Here is a 10,596-nt window from a genome sequence, read left to right as displayed (position 1 = left end):
TTACCTCATGGGAGGTATAGTAAGAATAAATGAGATGATGAATATAAAAAGCTTAGAACTATCTCTGAAACGTGGTAAGCAGACAAAATATGTTAACTTATATCATTATTATTTTCCTGTTGGAGAATTTATTAGATTATGCTTTTGGAATCAACTCAGTTTCAGTTTTTGTTTCTGGCACTGACATATTGGGTGACCATGATTCTTATGTAATGATCAGCTACATTTTTGTGAACCTTGAAAGTGGCCATCCTACTGAATAATGTTGATTGTATTCCCTATGGAGTTCTACAGTGGTATGAATGTTACAGGCTGTGCTCAAAGGAATTTTTATTTTTTTAAAATATTCTTTTATTTTAAATAAAAGAGGGAGGCAGGGGAGGAGTAGAGGGAGAGGGAGAGAGAGAATCAATCCAGGCTTGAAGGAAATTTATTTTATTTTATTTTATTTTATTTTAAATAAAAGAGGGAGGCAGAGGGAGACAAGGGAGGAGGAGAGGAAGAGGGAGAGAGAGAATCTTAAGTACGCTCCACACCCAGCATGGTGCCCCATGCAGGGCTTGATCTCACAATCCTGAGATCATAACCTGAGCCGAAATCAAGAGTGGGACACTCAACCGACTGAGCTACCCAGGTGCCTTTTTTTCTGGAAATTTTATAATTAGTAGAGAGTCCCCAAACAGTTGCTCCCCTGCCTCAGAGCCTTGAGTCTTAAAGACTAAGAAATCCTAGCTAAGTTTCCCAGAGGCCTTATTTGCTTTAAGAGTTGGCCCTGGATTGATCTCAGGTTTCCAGCCTGGGCAAGTCTTCCCGTGAAGACTGACTTCCCTGATCATCAGGTAGACTCTCCATTAGCTGTGAATTCTGAATGACAACCTTTAAGAACCAAACTAAGCGTTTGGGTTGTTGACCTCTCCATAATATGCCATGGTAGCCCTTGTACACATTCAAAATTCCTTAGACTAAAAAGTCTTGTAGCTCTAGTTTGCCTTAAGGTAAATTGTATTGTCTATAAGTTACACGGGCCTGTTTCTGCCGATAAAGTGTTCAAATGCATGCCCTGCCCACCCCCTTCCAAAGCATTGTTCATTGTATCTGGTGGGATTTTGGTTCCCAGGGAGTAGATACTTGCCTTGTTTCTAATGTGAAGTATCAGCCATAGTCCAGTGGTCTCTATTCCAGGTTTGAACTCAAATTTACCCCTACCTAATGTCTTACTGTTCAATCATACTATGATTGAACATTTTTGCTTCCACAGTTTTAACTTCCTATGTCATTATTCCTTAGTTCCTATCTCTTGAGATCATAAAGTTTTTTTAACCACATGGTTGATAACTTCATATATATTTTTTCACAAATAGTTATGATAGTGATGGCTGGGTGGCTTAGTCAGTTAAGCGTCTGCCTTCCGCTCAGGTCATGATCCCAGGGTCCTGGGATGAAGCCCTATGTCGGACTGCCTTGCTCAGTGGGGAGTCTGCTTCTCCCTCTCCCTCTGCCCCTCCCCCCTGCTCGTGTTCTTTCTCTCAAATAAAAAATAAATAAAATCTTTTTAAAAAATAGTTATGATAAAAACTGAAGCTTGAGATGAGAAAACTTCTGGGAAAATGCTTTTATTTTCTGCTTTTAGAAATCAAGAGAATGTCTCTGGGGCATCTGAGTGGCTTATTTGGTTAAGGTCTGCTTTCGGCTCAGGTCATGATCCCAGGGTCCTGGGATTGAGCCCCTCATCAGGCTCCCTACTCAGCAGGTTGCTTGCTTCTCCCTCACCCTCTCCTGTTCCCCCTGCTTGTGCACTCTCTCTCTCGAATAAATAAATAAAATATTTTTTAAAAAATCAAAAGAATGTCTAATTACTGGGTGCTATCCCAGTTATATACAGCAAGTTTTAGAACAAGAAAAATTTTGATATGCTACTTGTTAACTTTATTTCAGAAAGTGGTAAAATAGCTGTGGAATAGAGACCCTGTGAAGAGATTACAGATGCCAGAACCGAAGAGGAGCTACAGGATTTAATTCAAGTATGTGGAGATTAGAGCTCGAGGGTTCCACAGCCAGTGGAGCCATAATTTAAAGCAACCGGCAGGATTTGGAAGACTTTGGCACGTACAGTTCGCTCTAACATCCTTTGGGAAATGTAAAACTCTGAAACTTTGAGTTTTTGAGTGCAGAGAGTTTCTGGGGCTTTTCCTGAAGTCCTGGCCCTTGGCTCTGACCCCTTATTTAAAATTTGGAGAGCAAATTGCACCAGAATACTCCCACTGTTGTGGACATAGGAGAGGACACAGCCTTTTAGAGCTCCCCTCAAACAGAATCTCAGGGATTTGGGAACAGAGTAACTCTGACCTTAAGTGAGATTATGCTACAGTGTTTGAAAACCATTAGGCCTTTCAAATAAGGTGTATTACCCAGATGTCAGCATCTCATACATATCTTGTATGAAATATTTTACTGAAGAACTTTTCTGTAAATCACTTCTAGCAATGCCCTGAATTAGGGATTAAGTTGCCAAAGTAATTTCTAAAAGAAGATATTAATGTACTGCAGATAGAATGTTTAAAAAAAAAAGAGGAGAAAAGAATGTGTTTCATGTCATTGAAAACTGAATTTGGGGCTGGATTTCTGATGATTTAACTCACTCCAAAGTTGCAAAGTTTGTTTGTTTTGAAGGGAAGAGTGGAGAAAGGAAAGATGGTTACTTTCTGAAAAAGTATTTGAAGGTTTTTTTTGTGCAAAATAGTTATTTTAATTCAATTTAAATCAAGCCAGTCAAGGGAACTTCAGACTTACCCAAGTTTACACTTTAAGAAGTCTAGCTTTCTGTGAAATGTGAGAGAAAGAGATTCTGTATTGATGCTAAAGATTTCAGAAACCTGATTGTAACAACAGATCCATTCCTAAATAAGGCCAGTCTTGGCATCAGTTCCGTTTAAAAACCCTTACTATGTGCTAGACGCTGGGAGTAAGATAAAACCCTTCTCTCTTACAGTTTGCGTGCTAGAGCTTGTGCCAGACCATAAACAAGGACTCAAATAAAACAGATCGTAAAAAGGGCTGTGAAGGATGTAAACTGGGTGCTAGTTACACTATTTCAAGAAAATTGTTTAGCATGCTAACTTGAACATGCTAAGTGCCTTCTCCATGTGAACAAACAGGGTCAGACCTCTGAAAAGCGGTGTTGTTACTTTTTCTAGACTGACGGCTGTGTTGAGTCAAGGTGGAATGGGGCAAGTTTTCCCATACCAGTGTAAATAGAGGGCTATTCTCTTGGTTTCAGACCCTCATTCCCAGAATGAAATGCTCACCTGTCCCCCCAACCCCCACCCCAAAACCCCTCCTACAGAAATTTTGGAGCCATCACTGATTCAGTGGTAGGCACCCTCCTCCTAACAGAGTGGCGACTTACTACTCAGACATGCGTATTGAGAAGTTAGACGAAATGGCAACATTTTAGAATAACTATCTGTAAAATGTGTTCCCTTCCCCACTGCCCTGACTGATGCTTATTCTGCAGGTCAGCTACTTTTCTTGGAAGCAGGATGGCCAAGGGGAGGAAGAGTGTCTCTCGGATTTAAGCTTTGAAGAGGCCGAGTTCAATCCGTCAGAATTGGACTAGCATTTTTTAATTTCCGGGGACGCCAGGTCCTGCGGTGTCCCTGGGAAACTGCAACTCCCCCCTCCCACCTCAGAGCCCCTGGAGTCTGGGGCCATCCTGCCTCGCTGTGAGCAGCAGGAGGTGATTGTGCCCTTTGTAGGGGGAAGGGAGGCTTGGGTCCCGGTGATTCTGGAAAAAGGGCTCGCTCCGAGGGGCACGGTGCCCGTCTGTGCCCGGCTAATAAAGGTTTCATAAATAAAGGGTGGGAAGTAGGCAGGAGAGGGGCGCGCAGTTGCTAATGGTGCGCGCATCACGGGGCTGCCATAAAGGTTCGGCTTCCACTCGCGCCGCAGCGGGAGATCCCCGAGGAGGCTGGGCCCACTCCAGTCCAGCCGGAGGTGCCGGCTCAGCCTGCGGAGCGCCCCGAGGAGGCTGGGCCCACCCCAGTGCAGCTAGAGGCCCTGACCTGGTTCAGTGCGCCCCAGAGCCTCCGCGTGTCATGTCCCGGCTGCGCCTCTGGGTCCCGCTGCTCCTCCTCACGTGGCAATCATTGTGTCTGCTGGTCCAGGCAGCTCAGCCTCCGGAGTGGGCCCTGGACCCTGCCCAGCTGACCGCCGACCTCCTGGGGCCCACTGAGCCCTGGTCTTCGCATTCCTCTGAATTCCCGCCCGAATCGCCCCAGGTACTTACACCCCCAGCAGAGCCGGGGGGCTTTCATTACTTGGGGTCCTCAGCTCCAGCCCAGATGTTGGCCCTGCCTAAGGAGTTGACTGAAACTTTGGTTCCGTTTCCGGACACGGATTCAGTTGGCGAGCTGCCCCCAGAGCCAGATCAGGATCTGAATGACAAGCTAACCCAGCTTTTTGATGGGTTCCCAGAGGTGGTTCCAAGGCTAGGTTGGAATCAGAATCAGACCATAACTCCGCCTCCTCGACTCCAAAGTAAGATTAAAACTGTAGGTCTAGATCAAGCTGAAGATCACCAATCATTTGAAATACTTGCTCCGCCTCTGGATAGTCACAGTTCAAAGCAAACAAAGTTCATTGTTTCACCCCCAAACCTGGAGAAAGATCTAGCTCAGCATCAAAGGCTTGCCAAAGTTGTTGGAACTCCAAACCAATTTACAAATAAAGACCACCTAGAACAAGAGTTGCAGGATGATTATTCAGATTCCAGTATGGATATCCTATAACCTGAGGAGAACCTACCAATGGATTTCCCAGGGGGATCAGATCAACCTCCAAAGCTCCCTGAGGAGGTTGAAATTCCTCCACTCCGGCAGGAGACCCCAAATCATCTAGAGTTGCCTGAGGAAGCTGAATCTTTTTTGTCTCAGGTGGAGGCCCAGGCCCAACATCCAGAGCCCCCTGAAGAGATAGAAACATCTCCAATTCAGCAGGGGTCTCCATCTCCGCCTCCAGAGATCCTTAAGGAAGCTATAAACCCACAGGAGGCCCCAGCTGAGCCTTCAAGTACCGTTGAAGAGATCAAACCTTCAGTCCAACAGGAAGCCTCAGATCAACCTACACAGGCCCCTAAGGAAGTAGAACCTTTGACCCCTCAGGAGGCCCCAGCTCAACCTCCAGAGCCATCTAAGGAGAGGGTACCTCAACCAACAGCACATGAGGTGAATGTGCCATCTCTAAGTAAGAAAGAAGCTCAGTGGCCAAATTTCTCCAACGTCACTGTTAAACCTGTGGATCTGGTACTTACTGTAACTCTAACTCAGCCTCCAGAGCGCACCGAGGAGGCTCAGGCTTCTCCAACCCAGCAGGAGGCCCCAGCTCAGCCTGTAGAGCGCCCCGAGGAGGCTGTGCCTACACCAGTCCAGCTAGAGGCCCCAGTTGAGCCACTAGAGCTCCCCGAGGAGGCTGGGCCCACTCCAGTCCAGCCGGAGGTGCCGGCTTGGCCAGCAGAGCTCCCCGAGGAGGCTGGGCCCACCCCAGCCCAGCCAGAAACCCTGGCTCAGCCTGTAGAGCGCCCCGAGGAGGCTGGACCTAGTCCAGTCCAGCAGGAGGCCCCAACTTTAGTTCCAGAGTTTCCTATGGAGTATCTACTTCAAACTTCAGTAAGTGATGAGGTGATAAGTCAACCTATAAGCCACTATCTAACTTATTTAAGGTTTTCCAGTGTTACACATAAATCTGCGGATGTGGAACTTACCATAACTCCAGAGCCGGCTAAGGAGGTTGGATCTTCTACAGCCCAGCAGGAGGCTCCACCTCAGCCTCCTGAGCATACTGAGGAAGCAGAACCTTCTCCAACCCAGCAAGAGACCTCAGCTCAGCCTCCAGAGGCGGTTGAGCCTTCAAGTGAGCAGCAACCAGCTCAGCCTTCTCAGTCTCCTGGGCGGGTTGAACCTTTTCTAACTCAGCAGGAGACCCCAGCTCAGCCCTCAGAGCCTCCTGCGGAAGCTAAGCCTCCAAGCGGACAGGAACCACCAGCTCTGCTTTCTGAGCCTAGTGAGGAATCTGAACTCTCTCTCACTCAGCAGGAGATCCCAGCTCAGCCCCCAGAGAATCCTGAAGAGGCAGAACATTCTCTAGCTCAGCAGGAGCCCCCAGCTCCGCTTCCAGAGCCTTTTGGAGAAGCTGAATCTTCCTCAACCCAGGAGGAGACCTCAGCTCAGGCTGCAGAGCTCCCTAATGAGGCAGAATCTTCAACCCAGCAAGAGACCCCAGCTCAGTCTCCAGGAGAGATAGAATCTTCAGCAACCCTACAGGAACAACCAGCTCAGCCTCCAGAGCTGCCTTCTGGGGAGGTGGAACCTTCTCCAACCCAGCAGGAGCACCCAGCTCAACCTCTAGGTCATCATGAGGTGACCGTTTCGCCTCCAGGTCACCATCATGTTCAATATTTAAACCTGCCCAATGTCAGTGTTAAACCTGCAGATGTGCAGGTTACTATAACACCAGAACCCATTACAGAGGTGGGACCCTTGCCAGTTCAGGATGAGGCTGCAGCTCAGCCCTCTGTGCCCCTTAATGTGGAACCATTTGCAATGCAGCATGAAGCCCCAACTCTGCCTCCACAGTCTCCTGAGGAAGCTGAACCTTTGCCAGTTCAACAGGAGACTCCAACTGAATCCCCAGAATCTACCACACAGGAGAAACCTCCAACACAGCAGGAAACCCCAGTTCAGCATCCCGAGTATCCTGGAGAAGTTAACCCTCCCACAACCCAACAGGAGGCCCTGGCTCAGCAATCACAGAGCCCCGAGGGTGAACCATATTCAACCCAGGAGGAGGCCCTGGCCAAACCTCCAGAGACCCAGGAAGAGGGTGAACCTTTTCCAGCCCAGCAGGAGGCCCCAGCTGAGCTTCCACAGACCCCTGTAGAGGCCAAACCTTCCTCAATACAGGAGGAGAGCCAGGGTCATCATCCACAGACTCCTGAGAAAGTTAAACCTTCAACCAAGCAGGAGACCCCAGTCCAGCATCCACAAGCCCCTGAGGAAGGAAAACTGTCTCCATCCCAGGAGGAGGCTCCAGCTCAATTTCCACAGACCCCTGAGAAGGGTGAATCTTCAACCCAGGACGAGAGCCAGGGTGGGGATCCACAGACATCTGAGCAGGTTGCACCTTCTCCAACTCAACAAGAAGCCCCAGCTGAGCACCTGCAGACCTCTGAGGGGATCAAACCTTCTACAACCCAGGAGGAGTCCCCAGTTCAGCACCCTCAGGTCCCAGAGGAGGGTGAGCCTTTTCCAACCCAACCAGAGACCCCAACTGAGTATCCAGAGTCTCTTGAGGGGATTGAACGTTCTCCAGGCCATTCAGAGGCCACAGTTCAGCATCCAAATCCCCTTGGGGAGGTTAAACCTGCAACACATCAGGAGGCCCCACGTCAGCAGCTACAGACCTCTGAGGAAGTTAACCCTTCTGCCATCCAGCAGGAAGCCATAGCTCAGCATCCAGAGCCTTCCGGTGAGGTTGAACCTCCTCCAACCCAACAGGAGGAGGTCCCAGCTTACTCTCCAGAGCATCATGTGGTAACAGTTTCTCCTCTAGGTCAGAGTCAAGCTCAGCTTCTGCTGTTGCCCAGTGTCACTGTTAAACCTGTGGGTCTGGCACTAACCATAACTCCAGGGTCCACTAATGAGGTTGAAACTTTTCTACCCCAACAAGAGGCCTCAGCTCAGTCTGCGGTGTTCCCTGAGCAGTTGGAACCTTCTCCAATCCAGTAGGAGGCCCGAGATCATCCAGCACCCCCTGAAAATGTTGAACCTTCTCCAATCCAGCAGGAGGCCCGAGATCATCCAGCCCCCCCTGAAAATGTTGAACCTTCTCCAATCCAACAGGAAGTCCCAACTCAGCCTCAAGATCTTCCTGAGGAAACTGAACCATCTCCAATCCAGCGGGAGGTCCCAGATCAGCCTCCAGCACCCCCTGAAAATTTTGAACCTTTTCCAGTGCAGCAGGGAGTCCCAATTCAGCCTGAAGATCTTCCTGAGGAAATTGAACTTCCTCCAAGCCAGCAGTGGAGCTCAGCTCTGTCTCAAGTGTCTGTTGTGGGTGTAGAACCTTCTCTAGTGCAGCACGCGGTCCCAGCTCAGCATCCAAAGCCCAGTGAGGGGATCGGGCCTTCTCCAGTTGAGTATGAGCACCCAGCTCAGCCTCCAGAGTCCTCTACAGATATTGTATCTCAGGCTCCAGTACATCATGAGGTGACATTCTCACCTCTAGGTCCCGGTCAAGCTCAGCATCCAATGTTGCCCAGTATCACAGTTCAACCTGTAGATCTGGAGGCTTCCATAACTCCAGTGCCAACTAAGGTTGAACATTCTCCAGTGCAACAGGAGGTCCCTGCTCAGGCTCCAGTTCCCCCTGAGCAGATTGAATTTTCTTCAATCCAGTTCAAGCCTCTTTCCCAGTCTCCGGAGATCCCCAAAAATGAATCTCTTCCAGGCCAACAGGAGCTCATAGCTCAGACTCCAGACCCTCCTAACGAGGTAGAACCTGCTTCAGGCCAACAGGAGGTCCTAGCTGAGCCATCAGAGCCCCCTAAGGAGATTGAACCATCTGCAAATGAACATGCAGTCTCACCTCATCCTCCAAAGCCCACTGAGGAGGTCAAACCTCCACCCCAGCAGGACGCTCCAGCTCAGTCTCCTGTCCCCCAGCAGGCCCTAGCTATATCTCCTGAGCCCCCTAAGGAGGTAGAACTTTTTCACACACAGCCAGAGTCCCCCATCTCAGCCTCCAGAGCCACCTGAGAAGGTAGAACCATACCCAGTCCAGCAGGAAGCCCCTGCTCAGCCTTTAGAGCCCCCTAATGAGGCAGAATCTTCAACCCAGCAGGAGGCTCTAGCTCAGTCTCCAGTTCACCAACAGGCCCCAGCTAAATCTCCTGGGCCCCTTAAGGAGGTAGAACCTTCTCCAACCCAGCAGGAGGCCCCAGCTCAGTCCCCTGTCCCCCAGCAGGCCCCAGCTATATCTCCTGAGCCCCCCAAGGAGGGGGAATCTTCTCCCACACAGCCAGAGGCCCCAGCTCAGCCTTCAGAGCCCCCTGAGAAGGTAGAACCATCTCTAGCCCAGCAGGAAGCCCCAGCTCAGCCTCTAGAACTCCCTGACAAAGTGGAACCTTTTCCAGTCTCTCAAGAGACCCATTCTCAGCTTCCACAGTCTCCTGAGAAGGTAGAATCCTCTCCAGTCCTGCAAGAAGCCCCATGTCTACCTCTAGAGCCCCTTAAGGAGGTAGAACCTTCTCCAACCCAGCAAGAGGCTCTAGCTCAGCGTCCAGAACCACCTAAGGAGGTTGTAGCACAACCTCCAGTCCATAATGAGGTGACAATTCCACCTCTAGGACAAGAGCAAGCTCAGCATTCAAACTTGCCCAGTGCCACTGTTAAACCTGTTGATCTGGAGCTTACTGTAACTCCAGAACCTACTACAGAGGCTGAGCATTCCACGGCCCTGCAGCAGACTCTATCTCTTCCAGAGGACCCCGAGGTGACACTTCCACATCCAGAGCACGTTCAGGCTCAGCAACCACATTTGACTGAAGTCACAGCTCAACCTTTAGACCTGGAGCTTACCGTAACTCCAAAACCCACTACAGAGTTTGAACATTCTACAGCCCTGAAGAAAACTACAGCTCCTCCAAAGGACCTCGAAGTGACATTTGCACACCTAGAGCAGGTTCAGACTCAGCATCCAACTTTGGCTGAAGTCACAGTTCAACCTTTGGACCTGGGGCTTACCATAACTCCAGAATTCACTAAGGAGACTGAACTTTCTCTACCTAGGCGGGGGACCCCAATTCAGCCTCCAGAGCCACCTAAGGAGGTTGTTGTAGCTCAATCTCCAGTATATCAGGAGGAGATTGTTCAGACACCAGGTCAAGATCAAGCTCAGCATCCATCGTCACCCAATGTAACAGTTCAACCTTTGGACCTGGAGCTTACTGTAAGTCCAGAACCCACTAAAGAAGTTGAACAGTTTACAACCCTGAAAAAGACTACATCTCCTCCAAAAGACCTTGAGGTGACACTTGCACATTCAGAGCAGGTTCAGTCTCACCGTCCAACCTTAAATAAAGTCACAGTTAAACCTTTGGACCTGGAACTTACCATAACTCCAGAATCTGCTGCCGAGGTTGAACCTTCTCCAGCCATGCCTGAGATCCCAGATCAGCATCCAGAGCCGACTAAGGAACTTGTATCCCAACCTCACATATATCAAGAGGCAGCAGTTCCAACACCACACCAGGATCAAGCTCAGCATTGGTGGTCACCAAATGTGACAGTTCAACCTTTGGATCTGGAGCTTACCATAACTCCAGAATCTACTACAGAGGTTAAACAGTCTACAACCCTGCAGCAGACTACAACTCCTCCAAAGGACCTTGAGGTGACATTTCCACAGTCAGAGCAGGTTCAGGTTCAGCATCCAACCTTAAATAAAGTCACGGTTAAACCTTTGGACCTGGGGCTTACCATAACTCCAGAACCTACTACAGAGACTGAAACTTCTCCAACCATGCAAGAGACCCCAGCTCAG

The 10,596-nt window shown here is 49.3% G+C and overlaps 2 protein-coding genes and 1 long non-coding RNA gene across 3 annotated transcripts; all 3 read left to right on the top strand.

Moving 5' to 3' along the window:
• Positions 1-3,107, top strand: LOC141372142 (uncharacterized). The gene is made up of 3 exons (XR_012377455.1): positions 1-74; positions 1,936-2,021; positions 2,990-3,107. It is a non-coding gene; the product is annotated as an uncharacterized lncRNA (long non-coding RNA).
• Positions 3,108-4,094: 987 nt separating this feature from the next.
• Positions 4,095-10,590, top strand: LOC141372143 (leucine-rich repeat-containing protein 37B-like; the record flags this gene model as incomplete). The annotated part of the gene is made up of 3 exons (XM_073890649.1): positions 4,095-4,277; positions 4,932-5,412; positions 9,500-10,590. Coding segments are annotated over exons 1-3 (1,755 nt in total), but the record flags the coding sequence as incomplete, so codon positions are not given.
• LOC141372141 (uncharacterized) lies at positions 5,419-7,793 on the top strand. Its single transcript, XM_073890648.1, has one exon. It carries the CDS (start codon positions 5,640-5,642, stop codon positions 7,779-7,781), a length of 2,142 nt encoding a protein of 713 aa, XP_073746749.1. The 5' UTR covers positions 5,419-5,639; the 3' UTR covers positions 7,782-7,793.
• Positions 10,591-10,596: the final 6 nt, after the last annotated feature.

Source organism: Callorhinus ursinus, unplaced genomic scaffold (assembly GCF_003265705.2).
Source record: "Callorhinus ursinus isolate GAN/ISIS: 27379988/994484 unplaced genomic scaffold, GSC_fseal_2.0 scaffold1557, whole genome shotgun sequence".
Taxonomy (NCBI): domain Eukaryota; kingdom Metazoa; phylum Chordata; class Mammalia; order Carnivora; family Otariidae; genus Callorhinus; species Callorhinus ursinus.
Note: the sequence above shows the minus strand (reverse complement) of the source record. Positions and strands in the feature narration are given on the sequence as shown.

What these genes read in the sequence shown, in the direction of transcription:
- LOC141372141 (XM_073890648.1), top strand. Translation starts at nt 5,640, where the DNA reads ATGGAGTATCTACTTCAAACTTCAGTAAGTGATGAGGTGATAAGTCAA.